This window comes from Neomonachus schauinslandi, chromosome 9 (genome assembly GCF_002201575.2).
Source record: "Neomonachus schauinslandi chromosome 9, ASM220157v2, whole genome shotgun sequence".
In the NCBI taxonomy this organism is placed as follows: Eukaryota; Metazoa; Chordata; class Mammalia; order Carnivora; family Phocidae; genus Neomonachus; species Neomonachus schauinslandi.
The window spans coordinates 134,809,222-134,830,735 of record NC_058411.1 but is presented as its reverse complement, the minus strand read 5'-3'; the positions used below and the strand labels follow the sequence as shown (position 1 = coordinate 134,830,735).

General features: G+C 41.9%; 1 protein-coding gene across 1 annotated transcript in view; it reads right to left on the bottom strand.

The window, feature by feature from the left end:
- The window catches only part of AGBL1 (AGBL carboxypeptidase 1), a 738,230-nt gene that overhangs the window by 566,626 nt on the left and 150,090 nt on the right, over positions 1-21,514 (bottom strand). The window contains exon 16 of the mRNA XM_021680442.2: positions 16,917-17,070. Coding sequence (XP_021536117.2) covers positions 16,917-17,070 — 154 coding nt within the window. The remainder of the gene's footprint in view (positions 1-16,916; positions 17,071-21,514) is intronic.

Below are 21,514 nucleotides of genomic sequence, written 5' to 3'. Positions count from 1 at the left end.
AACAGGCCCCTCCCCAGAAGATCAGCAAGAACAGCCAGCCAAGACCGAGTTTACTGATCAATGAGAAGGTCAGAACTCCAGTGCTAGGGGAATACTGCACATAGAATTCATGGCTTTTTACCATGATTCTTTAGTCTTTCAAAGTTAATTTTTTTCAAACTGTCTTTTTTTTTTTTTTGAGTTTTTCTTTTTCCCTTTTTCAACCAACATCTTATCAATCCCTTTTTTAAAAAAACATTTTTATTTTTCATTTTTAGAGTCATATTGTATCCCTTCATAGTAGTTACCTGTATTTTTGGCATATATATATAAGTTGTTCTCCCTTTAAAATTTTGAGAGTGTTTCTTCTAACAGATCAAAATATACCCTAAATCTCTACTGTATGGTTTTTTCCTACTCCCCTGCCTGATCACATTCTCTCCCCTGTTTTTTCTTTTTTTAAATCCTCTTCTTTCTTTTTTCAAACAACTTCTTATCAATTCCTTTTATAAAATTTTTTATAATTTCCAGCTGTACAGTCGTATTCCATCCCTTCATCATATCAACCTGTATTTTTGTACATATATAAGTTTTTCTTTCTTTAAAATTTTGGGAGACACTTTCTACTAAAAGACCAAAATACACCCCAAATCTAGTGTGTAGCACTGATCTATATACCAGCCTGATCATATTTGATCACATTCTGGTTTTTTTTGTTTTGTTCTGTTTTTCTTTATTTTTATCTTTATCTTTTTCTTTTTCCTTTTTTTTTTCTTTTTCTTTTTTCTCTCTTTCCCTTTCTTTTCTCACTGGTTCAGGTCTTTTCTGATTTGTTTAGAATATATTTTCTGGGAATGTTGTTAACCTGTTAGCATTTTGTTCTCTCATTAATCTATTCTCCTCTGGACAAAATGACAAGACGGAAAAAATCACATCAACAAAAAGAACATGAGGTAGTATCGACTGCCAGGGACCTACTCAATATGGACATTAGTACAATGTCAGATCTAGAGTTCAGAATCATCACTTTAAAGATACTAGCTGGGCTTGAAAAAAGCATGGAAGTTATTAGAGAACCCTTTCTGGAGAAGTAAAAGAACTAAAATCTAACCAAGTAGAAATCAAACAGGCTATTAATGAGGTGCAATCAAATATGGGGGCACTAACTGCTAGAACAAATGAGGCAGAAGAGAGAATCAGTGATATAGAAGACCAAATGATGAAAAATAAAGAAGCTGAGAAAAAGAGAGATAAACAACTACTGGATCACGAGGGCAGAATTCGAGACATAAGCGATACCATAAGACGAAACAACATTAGAATAATTGGGATCCCAGAAGAAGAAAGAGAGAGAGGGGCAGAAGGTATAATGCAGCAAATTATAGCAGAGTACTTCCCTAATTTGGGGAAGGAAACAGCCATCAAAATCCAGGAAGCACAGAGAACCCCTCCCAAAATCAATAAAAATAGGTCAACACCCCAAAATCTAATAGTAAAACTTACGAGTCTCATAGACAAAGAGAAAATCCTGAAAGCAGCTCGGGAGAAGAGATATGTAACCTACAAGGGTAGAAACATTAGATTGGCAACAGACCTATCCACAGAGACCTGGCAGGCCAGAAAGGACTGGCAGGATATATTCAGAGCACTAAATGAGAAAAATATGCAGCCAAGAATACTATATCCAGCTACGCTGTCATTGAAAATTGACGGAGAGATAAAAAGCTTCCAGGACAAACAAAAATTAAAGGAATTTGCAAACACGAAAACAGCCCTACAAAAAACCTTGAAAGGGGTCCTCTAAGCAAAGAGAGACCCTAAAAGCAACATAGACCAGAAAGGAACACAGACAATATACAGTAACAGTCACCTTACAGGCAATACAATGGCACTAAATTCCTATCTTTCAATAGTTACCCTGAATGTAAATGGGCTCAATGCCCTAATCAAAAGACAAAGGCTATCAGATTGGATTAAAAAACAAGACCCATCAATATGCTGTCTGCAAGAGACTCATTTTAGAACCAAAGACACCCCCAGATTGAAAGTGAGGGGGTGGAAAACCATTTACCATGCTAATGGACACCAAAAGAAAGCTGGGTGGCAATCCTTATATCAGACAAATTAGATTTTAAACCAAAGACTGTAATAAGAGATGAGGAAGGACACTATATCCTACTCAAAGGGTCTATCCAACAAGAAGATCTAACAATTGTAAATATCTATGCCCCTAACATGGGAGCAGCCAATTATATAAGGCAATTAATAACAAAAGCAAGAAACACATCAACAAAAATACAATAATAGTGGGGGACTTTAACACCGCCCTCACTGAAATGGACAGATCGTCTAAGCAAAAGATCAACAAGGAAATAAAGACTTTAAATGACACACTGGACCAAATGGACTTCACAGACATATTCAGAACATTCCACCCCAAAGCAATGGAATACACATTCTTCTCTAGTCCCCATGGAACATTCTCCAGAATAGATCACATCCTAGGTCATAAATCAGCTCTCAACTGGTACCAAAAGACTGGGATCATTCCCTGCCTATTTTCAGACCACAATGCTTTGAAACTAGAACTCAGTCACAAGAGGAAAGTCGGAAAGAACTCAAATACATGGAGGCTAAAGAGCATCCTACTAAAGAATGAATGGGTCAACCAGGAAATTAAAGAACAATTTAAAAAACTCATGGAAACCAATGAAAATGAAAACACAACTATTCAAAATCTTTGGGATGCAGCAAAGGCAGTCCTAAGAGGAAAGTATAGAGCAATACAAGCCTTTCTCAAGAAACAAGAAAGGTCTCAAGTACACAACCTAACCCTACACCTCAAGGAGCTGGAGAAAGAACAGCAAATAAAGCCTAAACCCAGCAGGAGAAGACAAATCATAAAGATCAGAGCAGAAATCAATGAAATAGAAACTAAAAGAACAGTAGAACAGATCAACGAAACTAGGAGCTGGTTCTTTGAAAGCATTAACAAGATTGATAAACCCCTGGCCAAACTTATCAAAAAGAGAAGAGAAAGGACCCAAATCAACAAAATCATGAATGAAAGAGGAGAGATCACAACCAACACCAAAGACATACAAACAATTATAAGAACATATTATGAGCAACTCTATGCCAGCAAATTAGATAACCTGGAAGAAATGGATGCATTCCTAGAGATGTACCAACTACCAAAACTGAACCAGGAAGAAATAGAAAACCTGAACAGACCTATAACCACTAAGGAAATTGAAGCAGTCATCAAAAATCTCCCAAAAAACAAAAGCCCAGGGCCAGATGGCTTCCCAGGGGAATTCTACCAAACATTTCAAGAAGAATTAATACCTATTCTTCTGAAACTCTTCCAAAAAATAGAAATGGAAGGAAAACTTCCAAACTCATTTTAGGAGGCCAGCATTACCTTGATCCCCAAACCAGACAAAGACCCCATCAAAAAGGAGAATTACAGACCAATATCCCTGATGAACATGGATGCAAAAATTCTCACCAAAATACTAGCCAATAGGATCCAACAGTACATTAAAAGGATTATTCACCACGACCAAGTGGGATTTATCCCTGGGCTGCAAGGTTGGTCCAACATCCGCAAATCAATCAATGTGATACAATACATTAACAAAAGAAAGAACAAGAATCATATGATCCTCTCAATAGATGCAGAAAAAGCATTTGACAAAGTACAGCATCCTTTCTTGATCAAAACTCTTCAGAGTATAGGCACAGAGGATACATACCTCAATATCATAAAAGCCACCTATGAAAAACCTACAGTGAATATCATTCTAAATGGGGAAAAACGGAGAGCTTTCCCCCTAAGGTCAGGAACGCGGCAGGGATGTCCACTATCACCACTGCTATTCAACATAGTATTGGAAGTCCTAGCCACAGCAATCAGACAACAAAAAAAAATAAAAGGCATCCAAATCGGCAAAGAAGTCAAACTCTCACTCTTTGCAGATGATATGATACTTTATGTGGAAAACCCCAAAGACTCCACCCCAAAACTGCTAGAACTCATACAGGAATTCAGTAAAGTGGCAGGATATAAAATCAATGCCCAGAAGTCAGTGGCATTCCTATACACCAAAAACAAGACAGAAGAAAGAGAAATTAAGGAGTCGATCCCATTTACAATTGCACCCAAAACCATAAGATACCTAGGAATAAATCTAACCAAAGAGACAAAGGATCTGTACTCAGAAAACTATAAAATACTCATGAAAGAAATTGAGGAAGACACAAAGAAATGGAAAAACGTTCCATGCTCATGGATTGGAAGAACAAATATTGTGAAGATGTCAATGCTACCTAGAGCAATCTACACATTCAATGCAATCCCCATCAAAATACCATCCACTTTTTTCAAAGAAATGGAACAAATAATCCTAAAATTTGTATGGAACCAGAAAAGACCCCACATAGCCAGAGGAATGTTGAAAAAGAAAAGCAAAGCTGGCGGCATCACAATTCTGGACTTCCAGCTCTATTACAAAGCTGTCATCATGAAGACAGCATGGTACTGGCACAAAAACAGACACATAGATCAATGGAACAGAATAGAGAGCCCAGAAATGGACCCTCAACTCTATGGTCAACTCATCTTTGACAAAGCAGGAAAGAATGTCCAATGGAACAAAGACAGTCTCTTCAACAAACGGTGTTGGGAAAATTGGATAGCCACATGCAGAAGAATGAAACTGGACCGTTTCCTTACACCACACACAAAAATAGACTCCAAATGGTTGAAAGACCTCAAGGTGAGACAGGAGTCCATCAAAATCCTAAAGGAGAACACAGGCAGCAACCTCTTTGACCTCAGCCGAAGCAACTTCTTCCTAGAAACATCGCCAAAGGCAAGGGAAGCAAGGGCAAAAATGAACTATTGGGACTTCATCAAGATAAAAAGCTTTTGCAAAACAAAGGAAACAGTCAACAAAACCAAAAGACAACCGACAGAATGGGAGAAGATATTCGCAAATGACATATCAGATAAAGGGCTAGTATCCAAAATCTATAAAAAACTTATCAAAATCAACACCCAAAGAACAAAGAATCCAATCAAGAAATGGGCAGAAGACATGAACAGACATTTTTCCAAAGAAGACATCCAAATGGCCAACAGACACATGAAAAAGTGCTCAATATCACTCGGCATTAGGGAAATCCAAATCAAAACCTCAATGAGATACCACCTCACACCAGTCAGAATGGCTAAAATTAACAAGTCAGGAAAGGACAGATGTTGGCGGGGATGCAGAGAAAGGGGAACCCTCCTACACTGTTGGTGGGAATGCAAGCTGGTACAGCTACTCTGGAAAACCGTATGGAGGTTCCTCAAAAAGTTGAAAATAGAGCTACCATATGATCCAGCAATTGCACTACTGGGTATTTACCCCAAAGATACAAAAGTAGGGTCCAAAAGGGTACGTGCACCCCGATGTTTATAGCAGCAATGTCCACAATAGCCAAACTATGGAAAGAGCCAAGTTGTCCATCGACAGATGAATGGGTAAAGAAGATGTGGTATATATATACAGTGGAATATTATGCAGCCATCAAAAGGAATGAGATCTTGCCATTTGCAAAGACGTGGAAGGAACTGGAGGCTGTTATGCTGAGTGAAATAAGTCAATCAGAGAAAGACATGTATCATATGACCTCACTGATATGAGGAATTCTTAATCTCAGGAAACAAACTGAGGGTTGCTGGAGTGGGGTGGGTGGGAAGGATGGGGTGACTGGGTGATAGACACTGGGGAGGGTATGTGCTCTGGTAAGCGCTGTGAATTGTGCAAGACTGTTGAATCTCAGATCTGTGCCTCTGAACCAAATAATGCAATATATGTTAAGAAAAAAAAAAAAGAAGAAGCTAGCAGGAGGGGAAGAATGAAGGGGGGGAATTCGGGAGGGGTAGACGAACCATGAGAGACAATGGACTCTGAAAAACAAACTGAGGGTTCTAGAGGGGATGGGGGTGGGAGGATGGATTAGCCTGGTGATGGGTGTTGAGGAGGGCACGTTCTGCATGGAGCACTGGGTGTTATGCACAAACAATGAATCATGGAACACTACATCTAAAACTAATGATGTAATGTATGAGGATTAACATAACAATAAAAAATTAAAAAAAAAAAAAACAATTCTCCTTTACGTATAAGGAATTGCAACTTGAAGGTAAAGGATTTTCTCTCATCATTGGACAGCTGAAACAGGTGGCAGAATATGGGGCTTAAGTTCCAGACAGTTTGGGGAGAAATTGGAGCTCCAGCCCTTCCTCCTCATATGACTTTCTAGGGCCTCAATTTTTGTCACCTACAAATGAAGATAATAAATACAATTCTTTTTTTTCTTTACCTCGCAGAGCTGTTATGTGGAACAATGAATCATGAGTAAATACTCCGTAAAGAGTTAATTCCCTTAAAAGATATAAATTCTATCTCATGAGCATACTTATAGAATAGAATGTTCTGTGATTGATGCTGATGAAATACAGTACATGTTTCTGCCATGGTAACCACATAGAGCCAACTTTTAGTATCCCTGCTAATTGAGAAAATTATTTAGGTAATACAAATTTTGTTTTATTTCCCTCTGAAATAGATGATATTTTATAGCATATTGACTTTATAATTATGTTTAGCCTGAGTTCTTACATACTTTGCAGGCCTCTGGAAATGAACATTTCCAAAACTGAACTCCTCAAGGATGCAGGAAGCCCTGCTCTCTCATATATGCTTTTGGTGGCATTGAACTGTGCACCCATACCCAGAGTAGAAATAACTTCAACTCCGTGCCCTTTATCCCTACTCCCGACCAATCACCAAGACCTCTCACTTCTAATTGAGACATCTCTTGCACATTTAGACCCTTCCCTCCCATTTCCACAGACTTATCTTCCTTGGAAACCTCATCACCTATCTAGATGACTAACAACTGCTATTATTTCTGCAGTACTCACTATGGGCCAGGCACTGTCCTAAGCCCTTTACGATCTTCATATTGCCCCCTGATGAAGGTACTATTTATTACTCATAGTGTATAAATGGAGAAACCAAGGAACAGAGTGTTTGAGCACCCTTTTCAAGGTCACAAAGCTGATAAATGGCAAAGCCAAGATTAGGGAACTCCCCCCACCCAGTGAGTCTGAATCTGGGGTCTAAATGCATAAAAACTCCTCTGTGCCAGGGTCAAGGTCATCTTACTTCCCCTCAGTCTGGACTTCCCTCCACATTGCCACCACAAAATTTTCTTCCAAAACGAATCCAATCTTGTCATTTTTCTGCTTTTAATAACATCCTATTAGCCCATCATTGCCTTCAGAAGACACTTCCTAACATGAAAAATAACGGCCTTTACCACTCAGCCCTAATTACCTTTCTCGCCTATCATCTGATCCCATCATCAATCCACCATCCTACTCCCAACCAGCCATAGTGCCCCCTCACAGTATCATCTCCAGGCCTCCCTGCCTCTGCAAATGCTATTTTTTCTACTTGAAAAGACACTTCCCAAGGGCCCTGGGTGGTGTAGTCAGTTAAGTTCTGACTCTTGGTTTCAGCTCAGGTCATGATTTCAGAGTCAGGAGATTGAGCCCCGCGTTGGGCTCCATGCTCAGCATGGAGTTTGCCTAAGACTCTCTCTGCCGCCCCCCCCCCCACACACACACATGCTCTCTCTCAAATAAACAAACAAAAAAATAAATAACACACTCTGCCATTTCTCTGCATGTGGCCATCTGACTTCAATATACAGATCAAATGACATTGAACTTCAGTTTTATCATTATACAATGGGCATAATAATTATTCTCTTCCTCAGCTCATAAAGAAAATATGAAGGCCAAATGATATAATGTAAAAACTTTGTGAGACCAAAATACTTACATGGTAGAGAATAAGCAAAGCTATTCAACTGAAAGGTTTTATAATCTTCCCCAACCCCTTCAACCAGCCTCGGAAGGAGAGAGAATTCGTGGCCTTCCTTTTCTTGGACTAACAAGGTGAAAATGGGAAGCAGAAAGGAGATATTCAACCGGTCAAAATGTCATAGAGTTTTGAGGGTTCATACTGAAAAAAGGAAGGTTACTGTGACTGACTATTTATGTATATACAGACTGATAACAGTAAGAAAGATGAGGACAAATTTAAGATGGTTTGGATGTGTTTTATATATTCGCCCCATCATGTCTCCTCAAGAGAGATACAAATAGTTCTTCAAATGGTTTTGGGGTTTCGGACTGAGGTTTCTTTGACAGCTGTGTCAATATAAAACCACCATGCACATGGGATTTATACAGCCCACCCTTGTGGGTGTAAGTCTCCCACAGAATCATATTCTACCATGCAGGCAAATGCTCTCTTCTGACTGCTTCCAATGAGCTGTGTTTATCCACCTGTTCTGGTCTAACCTGCTGTGTCATAATGTCCTGTTAATATGACTTATACCCATACACACACACACACACACACACGCACACACACACATACCTTCCCTACCTCACACATAGGTCGTGAGTGCCTCAATGACAAGGATTAAATGATATTTACCTTCATATTCCCAATATCTTCCATGGTTCCTAGCTCTGGTTGCCTAAAGAGATGGAAATCCCAAGACAAGGAAAGGGCACAGCTCAGTTTCTCCCTTCTAACTTCTTTTATTAAAGATGTCCACAGAGAGAAGTCTTTATGTTCTTGTAGCTCATTTGTTAGTTCTAATATTTGTCAGAAGCAGTGCTTTACAGAAAAGGAAAAGAAGAGGATTCCACCAGGAGACAAGAGGTCTAAGGCCTGGGGCGACCTCTGCCATCAGCCAGCAAGGTGCCCTAGACAGGTCAGGACAACCCCTGAGCTTCAGTCCCTCACTAGCAAATGAGGTAAAGGATCTATACTCTAGGAACTACAGAACACTCATGAAATAAATTGAAGAAGACACAAAAAGATGGAAAAACATTCCATGCTCATGGATCAGAAGAATAAACACTGTTAAAATGTCTATGCTACCCAGAGCAATCTATACCTTCAATGCCATCCCGATCAAAATTCCAAAGACATTTTTCAAAGTGCTGGAACAAACAATCCTAAAATTTGTATGGAATCAGAAAAGACCCCGAATCGCCAAGGAGATGTTGAAAAAGAAAAACAAAGCTGGGGGCATCATGTTGCCCAATCTCAAGCTCTATTACAAAGCTCTGATCACCATGACAGCATGGTACTGGAACAAAACAGACATATAGACCAATGGAACAGAATAGAGAGCCCAGATCCATATCTGGGAGCCAAGGATTACTAAGGATTACCTCAACTCTATGGTCAAATAATCTTTGAGAAAGCAGGAAAAAATATGCAATGGAAAAAAGACAGTCTCTTCAATAAATGGTGCTGGGAAAATTGGACAGCCACATGCAGAAGAATGAAACTGGACCATTTTTTAACACCATACACAAAGATAAACTCAAAATGGATGAAAGACCTCAATGTGAGATAGGAATCCATCAAAATCCTAGAGGAGAACATAGGCAGTAACCTCTTTGACATCGGCCACAGCAACTTCTTTCAAGATACATCTCCAAAGGCTAGTGAAACAAAAGCAAAAATGAACTTTTGGGACTTCATCAAGATAAAAAGCTTCTGCACAGCAAAGGAAACAGTCAACAAAACAGAGGCAACCCACAGAATGGGAGAAGATATTTGCAAATGACACTACAGATAAAGGGCTGGTATCCAAGATCTATAAAGAACTTCTCAAACTCAACACCCAAAAAACAAATAATAAAGTCAAAAAATGGGCAGAAGACATGAACAGACACTTCTCCGAAGAAGACATACAAATGACTAACAGACACATGAAAAAATGTTCATCATCAATAGCCATCAGGGAAATTCAAATCAAAACCACACTGAGATACCACCTTCACCAGTTACAATGGCAAAAATGGACAGGGAAAGAAACAACAAATGTTGGAGAGGTTGTGGAGAAAGGGGAACCCTCTTACACTGTTGGTGGGAATGCAAGTTGGTACAGCCTCTTTGGAAAACAGTGTGGAGGTGCCTCAAAAATTTAAAAATAGAGCTACCCTATGACCCAGCAATTGCACTACTGGGTATTTACCCCAAAGACACAGATGTAGTGAAAAGAAGGGCCATATGCACCCCAATGTTCATAGCAGCAATGTCCGCAATAGCCAAACTGTGGAAAGAGCCGAGATGCCCTTCAACAGATGAATGGATAAAGAAGATGTGGTCCATATATACAATGGAATATTACTCAGCCATCAGAAAGGATGAATATCCAACTTTTACATCAACATGGATGGGACTGGAGGAGATTATGCTAAGTGAAATAAGACAAACAGAGAAAGTCAATTATCATATGGTTTCACTTATTTGTGGAACATAAGGAATAGAATGGAGGACATTAGGAGAAGGAAGGGAAAAATGAAGGGGGTGGGAAATCGGAGGGAGAGATGAACCATAAGAGACTATGGACTCTGAAAAACAAACTGAGGGTTCTAGAGGGGAGGGGGGTGGGGGGATGGGTTAGCCAGGTGATGGGTATTAAGGAGGGCACGTACTACATGGAGCACTGGGTGTTATACGAAAACAATGGATCGTGGATCAATACATCAAAAACTAATGATGTATTGTATGGTGACTAACATAACATAATAAAATAAAATTTAAAAAAAAAGGAAGGAAAGAAATCTGGACTCGATGGTCTTTTTTTTTATTATTTTTTTAAAGATTTTATTTATTTATTTGTCACAGAGAGACACAGCGATAGAGGGAACACAAGCAGGGGGAGTGGGAGAGGGAGAAGCAGGCTTCCTGCTGAGCAGGGAGCCCGATGCGGGGCTCGATCCCAGGACCCTGGGACCATGACCTGAGCTGAAGGCAGACGCTTAATGACTGAGCCACCCAGGCGCCCTGGACTCGATGGTCTTTGCAGATTTTTAAGCTCTAAAATTCACTGATCCCTTAGTAATCCTTGGCTCCGCATGTCTGGTGGGGATTAGGAGGGTGGGCAAAAAAAAAAAAAGAAAATTCTGGAGGGAGAGGTTTTCACTTCACTCAAGTTTCTGTTTTCCTTGGACAACTTCTGTCACTTCTCGCTCTCCTCAGCAGAAAGCTCTGTTCTTCATACCTGATCAGGTGTCTCGGAAAGAGACAAAGGCCAGAGAGGATGCAAAATGATTTGCAGAGAAGCCAAAAGGGGAATTCTGTAACTGTGTATTTTTCCACTCCGTTCTAATTTAAAACCACTTACAAATGACAACTCCCAACCCGAGGCAGGTGCCGTGTGGTAGCTCATTATACCCTCAGGACCCCGTGTAAATCTTCTTTCTGAGAACAGCTATTGTCTTCCAAGGAAAAGCTTTTAGCATAATGGCAGGCTGAATAGAACATTGCTTTTGTGAGAATATTTTTAAGAAAGGAAAAAGAGAAAGGTATTCTTTAAGGACTACAAATGCAGCTTCTTGCCTCCCCCACCTCAGGCCCCCTGGAAAGAACAGTGCGTGAGCCACAGGAGACCGTGGTGGTGGAGTAAGATCATCTCACCTCCAGAGACATACAAAGGTTACGCTCTGCTCTTTTCAGTTATGATAACTGCAGGTTGGAGGTGTCTCTGATTGCAAAAATAGCAGGTCCACCCCCTTCTATCCACCTTTGTTACAGTTTCCTGCCTTCTTGGGAGTCAGTGAGTCAGTCAGTGATGAGTCACTTCAAGAATGAGAGTTTCTAATAAGAGAATGGCATTTTCCCTCAGAAAATTCCCACAAATCAGTCCCTCCACTCCAGTAACTCTTGAGAACAGTCAAGACAATATTGCTCTTTGTGTTCTTTTGTTTTGTTTTAGAGAGAGAGCACAAGGGGGGTAGGGGCAGGGGAGACAGATTTGAGAAAGAGAGGACAAGAGAGGTAGGGGCAGAGGGAAAGGGAGAGAGTCTCAAGCAGACTCCATGCTGAGTAACAGAGCCCAATGAGGGGTTCTAGCTCACCACCCTGAGATCATGACCTGAGAGGTCATGGACCTGACCCTGAGCCACCCAGGCACCCCAGGTCAATATTGTTATAGCATCTGAATGCATCATTGTCCAAAGGGGGGAAATTTGGCAATAAAGCTCCTGGAAAAAAAAATGAAGCATCCATCACAGAGACATAGGCCCAAACTAAAAAGGGACCCAACTTCCTCTGGGTTGAAATGGTAATTCAGAATATGAGGTTACTGGGGAAGTGTGGAGAAAATGGAACCCCCAATATGATGGTGGTCTTTAATCAGCAGTATGTCCTGTTTGTGCACCTTTCTGGGAAATCTCCCAGTAAGGGCAGTTCCTGAAGGAGGGCTCCACCCTGGAACTGTGGACTAGAGGCCTGGGGTCTCCTCCCTGAGCCCCCACTTTACACCCTGGTGGCCTCCGGCTGGTTTTTCACCTATAGTGAGCCTTAACTTTGCCATATGCAAAATAGAGATAAGGACAAGTGGAGAAACTTCTGTGACAGCAGAGGCAGCTCTTCTGTAAGAAGCAGAAAGCAGGCCTGGCTGGGGGAATGGCTGAGCCTCAGAGACACGTACCATTCTCCTCTCTGGGTTTCTCACCCACCTCCACTAGGATTTGAGTAACAATGACCTTCAGTGCAAATCCAAAAAGCAGACCACACACACAGATACACACACACCATCCATGAAAAGTACATAAACTTAAGAAAATGTGACTTCTCAACTCTACTTGGAAGTTGCATATTCAAAGCAGCTGCTAATCAAAGTACCTATTGACATATAACGTATGAAGGATCTAACCATGCTGCGGGTAATTATGCCGGAACACCACTAGCCAAGGGAGCCTAGTCTCAGAAAGCACTAGAAGCAACTTCCGGGATCAATCTCACCTGCCAAACCTGTCCCCAGACCTGCTCAGGTGATGCCTTCTGCTCCAACCTGGTGGAGCCTCCACCCCATTCTTTTGGATGCTGTTTACTCCGCATTCACACTCTGTTCTACAAATCCCAAAGGTCCAGGGCTCCTCCAACATCTGGAATCCTCCCAGGTAGCAAGGACCTAGACCTGCTAATTCCCCCATGCCTCATCCACTAAAGAGCCTGAAGCCAGAATGAGCTGTTTGTCCTTTTGTAACAGTTCCTTTTATCATGAACTTCTCTTCAAGCCTGTCTCCTCTGTAATGATTTCAGGGACAATTTCTCAGACAACTTTCCTGTTTGCTGTCCCACTGAAAAGGGCAGAAAGTGACTTTGCTCGTGGAGCTCCGCCAACATTCTGGCTCTGAGGTGTGAAGTGAGTTTCCTCCCTTGGGAGCACCGAGAGGAGGCACTAGTCCTCGATTCTCCAGACAGCCATAAAAGATGCACCAGGAAATTGGGCTACCACTGACCTGAAAATATATTTATCAAGAAAATAAGGCTAAATGTTTCCAGGAAAATATCTTTAAAAAAAAACGCTTTGGAAAAATAAATCAAGCCAAATTAATCCTTCTAGGAGACTCTCTGGAGCCCAGACCCTGGGAAGGAGTAAAAGTAATCAGTAAATTGTCCCAATCATCTCTAGGTCTGGGACTTTCAGCCCGACCACCAGGGGATCCAGCCTCGAGCAAGGAGCCTTCTCCCTGGGCCCCAGAGCCATGCTCTTATTTCTTGGGTTTCTGAAATCAGACTGAAGTGATAACCCTACACAATGGAAAGAAAGTCTTTCAGTGCACAAACACCTCCTGATGAGGGGTGAGTGGAAGCCACTGCACCAGAAAGTAGCCAAATCACAGCTAAATACACCTGCAACCTGAAACTCACCTAGTCCCTGGGAGTGGGGAAGCCGGTGAGACTACTGGAGCTCCCCTGGAGGGAGGCCTACAGGCATGAGAGTCCTGAGCTGCTGGCTCATTTGCTATTTTTTCTGTTCTAAAACAAGGCATCCCATTTTGTGGCTCAAAGGAAGTAAAGTGGTTTTATTACTGATTTACAGGCATGGTTAATTGCAATTTGGATGGTAGGTGGTGTTGATATTGTGCTGGATTTTTTTCTCTCTCAGAAACATAGCAATGGCATATATTTATACATATATATATAGAGAGAGAGAGAGTACCCTGCCAAGGAAATGGTTTATTCTGTAGCCCAGCACCTATAGCCCACAGTTCGAGACTCTGTTCCCAGCACAATGGCCCAGCCACGCCATCTCAGCTCTGTACTGGCACCCAATCTATACTGGTCTCTGTTTTGCATATGGCAAAGTTAAGGCTCACTATAGGTGTCTGAATGTCCTTTCCTCCTGCCTTCCTGCCACAATATCTGAAATGTCCACCATGCAAAGGCTTCCACTGGGTTAGGAAAGGAAAATAAAATTCATTGTGAGCAGCAAGAGGGTAATACATTCATTTGTGGTCAACTTAGTGTGAGCTGCTTTAACAGCTAAGCTAGCTTCTAATAATGTAAGGACATGAAACAGGGAGGAGGGGAAGTTCTATTTCAGAGTGGGCCAGAACACCTCTTCAAACAACTGTGTTAGGACATCCCTTGTTATGTATGGACTCTGGAAATGAGAATAACAAAATCGGAAACCAACTGGGCACCACCACGAAGCAGGGTAGTTAATCTCCCTGAGCCTCTACTTACCTCATCTGTAAAATGGATGACTTCAAGCACCATTACAAAAGATACCAACCAGCTGCACAGTGCATACATATTAAGACTTTCAGTGTACTAGCAAGGTAGGTTGCAACTCGCCTTCCATGACCTGGCAGTAGAGGATAAGGATGATAGCACATCAGGGCTTTTGTCACATTTTAGCTGTGTGACCTCAGCTGAGTCTCAGGACTGGCTACACAATTTGCAGGGCCCATTGCAACATGAAAATGCAGGGCCTCTTGTGGAAAACCTTCTTAAGAATTGAAGCAAAGTGCACAGCCCTTCTTCTAAGCATGGGACCTGGGCCACTGTGCATTTGGCACACTTATGAAGAATGGCTCTCTTGTGGGGCAGAGCCCTGGTTTCCGCTGGGTCCAGCTCGATGACTGTCACTTGCAAGTCTATTGTGCCCCAAGGAGAATGAACAGCATTCATGGCACCATCATCTGGGCCCTCCCAACTCCTATCCAGGATACACCCATTTTTTTTTAAAGGTTTTATTTATTTATTTGAGAGAGAACACAAGCAGGGGGAGGGGCAAAGGGCAGACTCCCTGCAGAGCAGGGAGCCTGGCATGGGGCTTGATCCCAGAACGCTGGGATCTTTACCTTAGCTGAAGGCAGATGTTTCATTGACGAAGCCACCCAGGCACCCCATGATATCTGAGATGAACAACAGCTGACATATCAGCACCTTTTTTTAAAAGATTTATCTACCCATTTGAGAGGAAGAGAGGCAGGGGGCAGGGCAGAGGGAGAGGGAGATAGAGAATCCCCACTTGGACTCCCCGCTGAGCATGGAGCCCAATGCAGGGCTCGATCCCAGGACCCTGAGATCACGACCTGAACCGAAACCAAGAGCCAGCTGCTGAACCAGCTGAGTCACCCTGGCACCCCTCAGCACACATTTAAGAAAGAAAACTGTAAGGATACAGAGGAGAACGCACTTAGGATTACTAATCTTAGGCAGCAGACAGAAACCAGCCTCCTTTGATTCCGAGAAGGGTGTGCTAAGATTTCTTTTCTTTCTTTTATTAACTGAACTATTTCAGAGTGCCAAATTATTTAGGGATCTTTACCATGTTTCAAGTCCTCTCCTTCAAGTAGGAAATGATCTTTCTAGTTATGACACCAGCAAAAGCACCAGTGTCAGCATACACAAAAATGCGAAAGCAGAGGCAGCTCCATCCCATGATCATACGTTGGGCTCTTTCCTAGCTCCTATTTGGAAACTGAAACTCCAGAACACAGGCTTACATAGATCTGCTTTCTTACATAAATAACCATCCAGTGAAGGTTGCTCTGGAAGGATCGCTGTCTCTAACTTCCAAAAACTGCTCATGTGCGAGCAGAGGACTCCGTGACTGTTACAGAAATTGCTCTTAAATTCATAAAACACGTAAGAGAATTTTTGGAAAATCCCTTATTATTCATTAAAGCATTTTAGGTCTCATTAATTCAGATAGGATAATCAGTTGTTGATTAGCCAGGTTGTTAAGCATCCATTGTCAGATGCTGATGGGGTGTGAGAAATTACATTTCGTATCCACCAAAGAGTCACCTGAACGCGGTTAGCACTTCATCAGGTAAGGCTGCATCTTCTGGGGATAAATTAGCCGGATTTTTCACTCCCCAGTCTTCTTTCATCTCACAGATTTTTCTGTATTGCAAAGCAGCCCTCATTCTGATAGGTTTTTCTTGCCTAAGGTCTAAAATATGTCAGAAGCCAACTTTAAAAGCTAATTGGTTACAGGTAAGTCACACTGGTGCTCGGGGCTCTAACACTTCAGGGGCACGTGTGTGTGTGTGCGTGTGTGTGTGCATGCTCATGTGTGCGCATCTGCCTGTGTGTTGGTTTGGTTGGACAGTTCTTGGCTAGAGCCTCCTCCTCATTGTCAGCCCTTCAGATCCAAATGGTATTCAAGCCATCAAGGGGATTCTTCAGCCGGGGCTCCAAAACTCAACTTCCTTCCTTTCCAGCCCTTGTCTGCCCTTGGGAGCGGTATAATGGCAGTGAGCATGGTCAGAAGAGGGCCTGGCTGGACAGTGTGACTCCAGTTCCTCTCCCTGACAGTTTGCAATTTATTTTTTTTCCCTTTAACAACAGGACAACGTTAATATTTACCCTTCGTGTTGTACCAAGAGTGGGGAGTGCATTTCTATAAAGACAGACCAGTCCCCAGGACTTTATGAAGCTTCTGATCTCAACGGGACAGGGAGCATCCAAGGCTGTGAGGACACCCCATAACCACCACATCTTCAAAGAGGGTTGTCATTTTTTACTCACGGAACTGCTCCAGGTGGTCAGCGCTATTAGACTCAGGCGTGGCCGTGATAGTCACCAATGGACACGAATTCCCTCCCAGCGTCTGGCAGAGAACATCCTGGCGGAAGTAGACTTGCTTGGGGTTCACGCTTTTTTCCAGGATGTCAAGGTGAGTCTGGAGCAGAGATGAAACAGAAGCGATTATGATTCATGACATATTTTTTACCATAACAATAGAAAATGGCAACAGAGCTTATATTCACTATCTCCCTATAGGTTAGACGTCCTTTTCTTCACCTAGTGTACCTGATATTGAGCAGTAAGTGATTAACAAGGGGGCTGTTCCTACTGGCTAGAAATTCAAGGAAGCTGAACAGGAAACCTAGTTTTTGCACATGTCTGCACAACAGAATATCTGTTTTCAAGTCACACTGAAAGCAAGAGGGCAGGGCATACAGCATGCTTCCCGACACTGAGGCATAGAGAGAATGTGTCCATGAAGACAGAGTATACCCAGAACACTTGGGAACATGAGACAGAGAGCTTCAGCAGCATGAAGCACTTTAGAACCAAGAGTTATACAGAGTGTTGTGAGCACATCCAAGGACAATACAAAGCACTGACCCAGGTGGGATGCTAGATGAAGAGAACAATGAACTGGTAGTGATTAATTTTTTAATTTTCCCTCTCCTACCTTCCCATTCAAACACTCATTTAAAACACAGAAAGATACAGAAACGGGCTAGCCGTTGAAACTAAGACTCAACAGTCTTTAAGACCTCTGACTATATTTTCACTAGCTCCAACAGTGTGGTTGATCAGAAAGAGGTTAAGAGATTTCCTCCCACCCACACTGCCACCCTGATGACAGTGACATAGTAACCACAGTAACCAGAGGGAGAAGCTGCCCCCTCCAGCACAAGAACATCAGTGGACAAAACTTATCCTTCCAGGGGCACCTGGGTGGCTCAGTCGTTAAGCGTCTGCCTTTGGCTCAGGTCATGATCCCAGGGTCCTGGGATCGAGCCCCGCATCGGGCTCCCTGCTCCGCGGGGAGTCTGCTTCTCCCTCTCCCACTCCCCGCTGCTTGTGCTCCTGCTCTCGCTATCTCTTTCTCTGTCAAATTAAAAAAACAAAAACAAGACAAAACAAAACAAAAAATCCCTCCAGCTGAAGAGCTAAAGTTTTCACCATAATCAAGAAGGTATGAGGGCCAAGGAGAAACCACCCACCTTGTTTTTTGACAAATCACAAGCCTGTTAGGTAAATGAAACAAACATGAATCCTATGAAAATACATATAAAATATTCATAAAATATACTGTGAAAAAGGGAGCAGTTCCCTCCAAAAAATAAAGGATGTGCTTATGTGTGAAAAGGACTTACTCTGGAAGTGGTAGACAGACTAACAGCTCCCCCAAAGATCCACACCCTAATCTTCTAAACCTGTAAATAGGTTACCCTCCATGGCAAAAGGGACTCTGCAGATATATTTAGGATAAAGGTCTACTTGAAATGGGGAGGTTCTACCACATGATTCAGCTGGGGCCAATCCAATCACAAGTGCTTAAGAGCAGGAAACTAGTCCCATCTGCGGAGAACCAAAAATGGCAGCATGAGAAGGACTCAGTCTGCCATTAAGGGCCTTGAAGATGGGAGAAGCAGGTCGAAAGCCAAGGAACATGGTGTCCTCTAAAAGCTGGAAAAGGCAAGAAAACGAATTCTCTCCAATAGCCTCCAGAAGGAATGGGGCCCCAACACCTTGACTTTGCCCCAGTGAGCCCCATGTCGAACTTCTAAAGAGCTATAAAACAAAAGAAAAGCTTATTGTTTGAGCCACTAAGTTTGTGATAATTTGTTACAGCAGCAACAGAAAATTAATTCACAAATAAACAAGAAAAAGAATTTTCTAAACTAAGTAAAAAGCCTAGCATTTGGGTAAATGCAGACTAAAACCTACTTGTACTCTATTGAAATATCTGAGTTGCAAGGAGAAAGAAAAAGTCCCAGGGAAAGAGATTACCAGATGCCTCTGTGTAACCTTTCTACTAGCCTCAGGGATATCTGAAAATCTGACCCTGAGTCATATACTCTTTGCGACTGAGACCCCAAATCATCTACCCCCACATAGCCTACTGACTTTATTATTCCCTGTCTGCCTCAACACAACTTCACTAGTCCAGGAAACTCTTGCCCAGGAAAACATAAATCACAAATAAATTTATTGTTCATTCCAGGAACATCTCATCAATTCTTCAACAGAAAGCCACAACTGACGCATTGATCCAAGACCCTTACAGCCCCTCTCCTCAAGATCCTTGCCTTACAGTGCCCCCCAATCTTAAACCACTGTATCATGATCTTTAACCAATGCTAATCAAGCCCCACATTAAAGAAACCTTCTCTTAAACAAGCCTTTAAAGACTTAATAAATATCCCACCTTCTCCCTTCCCCTTCTGAGGTACTGTCAAGACTGTCACATTCTTCCTTGCAAGTATTTTAGTTTCCTCTCACTACTATTAACAAATTACCACAAATTTAATGGATGGACGCAACACAAATTAATTGTCTTACGGTTCTGGAGGTCCAAAGTCCAAAATGGGCCTTACTGGGCAAAAGTCGAGGTGTTGGGAGAACTACACTCCCTCCGGAGGTTCTAGAGGATAATTCATTCCCTTGCCTTTACCAGCATCTAGAGGTCATGTACATTCCTTGCTTCTTGGTGCCTTCCTCCATCTCCAACACCAGCAATCCCATCATCCCCACCTCTCTGACTCTGACTCTTCTGTTTCATTCTTTCATGTTTAAGGACCCTTGTGATGACACTGGACCCAACCTGATAATTCAGGAGAAGCTCCCTATCTCAAGACCCTTAATTCGATCACATCTGCAAAATCTCTTGTACTAGACATTTTCGCAAGTTCCAGGGATTAAGATGTGAACATCTTTGGGGGACCACTATTCAGCCCAACACACCAAGGTAAGCAATAAACTCATGTCTGTCTTAGAAACAGGTTGCTTGGGTGATATTTCTAGGACCATCATTTGATGCAATACTAAGTAATGGAATTAGAAGGTGCATGTCTATCTCAGATTCAAGAGGAGAATTCAACTGAGGCCTATGTACCCTACCAAGCCTTTGTACTTCAATCTTGGGATTGTTCATTGAATAATGAGTACCAGATATTGTTGACACACACTGGCTGGAGATTGGGAGGTAGTCTCACACCCTTGAGAAGACAAAGTGATTAACTAAGTATATGTACACAAACACACATAACCAAAAGGCCTATGTAACTACCTAGGTATGAAAGTTGAAGAAACCCTGGGGCCAAGGGTCAGCTTCACCTCTCATGACCACACACTTCCCTAGTAAGAGTGACTAGGGCCAAAGAAGCCATATCTGGGAGTCTTCACTAAGCCCTTTCCATGCATATTGTGTGGTTGCTTGCCCTGTGTCCTTTCTCAAGGATGAGTAAGTTTGGCTCTAGGAAAGCCTCGTCTTGTGTATTTGCCAATCTAACTAAAATCAACACCACTACTCCATATTGGGCAGAATCGGCGGTTGCACCCTACCATTAAGATTCTTTTAAAAAGTAGGTATGTGTGTTTGTTTGTGTAGATAAACCTACACATGGACATATATGTACACACAAAAAAATCATACTTGGATCATACTTTCTTCTGCAACACTAGATGCCAGGAGTACTGCTTAGTGTTTGAAAGTAGACAGGATTGTTATAATACACTATATGTTTATTAAATTGAATTTAAATTAAAAAAAAATTTTAAGAGAGATGTGCAGGGGCACCTGGGTGGTGCAGTCTGTTAAGCAACCAACTCTTGCTTTCTGCTCTGGTTGTGATCTCACAGTCATGGGATGGATTATGTTTGCATTGGGCTCCACGCTCAGTGCACAGTCTGCTTTAAGTTTCTCTCTCCTTTTCCCTCCGCCCCTCCCCACCGTGCTCTCTCTCTCTCAAATAAATAAATCTTTAAAAAAAGAGATGTGCAAGGGAAGAATAAATTAAAACAAAATACGAACTTTCTTAACTTACATAGACATAGTGATATATCATCCTTGAAAACGTAAGGTAATATAGCAAGAGGGTAGGCTCTTACGTCCAACTGCCTTGATTCAAATTTGAGCTGTAGATTCTGGAAAAGGTATGTAAATTTTGTACTTAGCCTCTTTGTGACTCAGTTTTCTTATCTTTCAAAGGAATATAAAAATACCCACCTCATTCAGTGGTTGCTATAATTTAGCCATATAATGTGTGTGAAAAGTGCCTATCATATAGGAAATAGTCAATTTTAGCTGTTCATATTGATAGAGAAATATAGGCTCAAATATGGTTTTAAGAACAAAAAGGGAAACACTAGTAGAATTATAAACACTAAGGGGGAAAAAGTCAAAGAAAATAAGGTCGTCCATGTTGCATAAGAAAGAAAGAGAGAGGGAGAGAGGGAGGGAGGGAAGGAAAGAAGGAAGGAAGGCAGGCAGAAAGAGAGAGAGAGAAAGAAGAAAGAAGAAAGAAAGAAAGAAAGAAAGAAAGAGAGAGAGAGAGAGAGAGAAAGAAAGAAAGAAAGAAAGAAAGAAAGAAAGAAAGAAAGAAAGA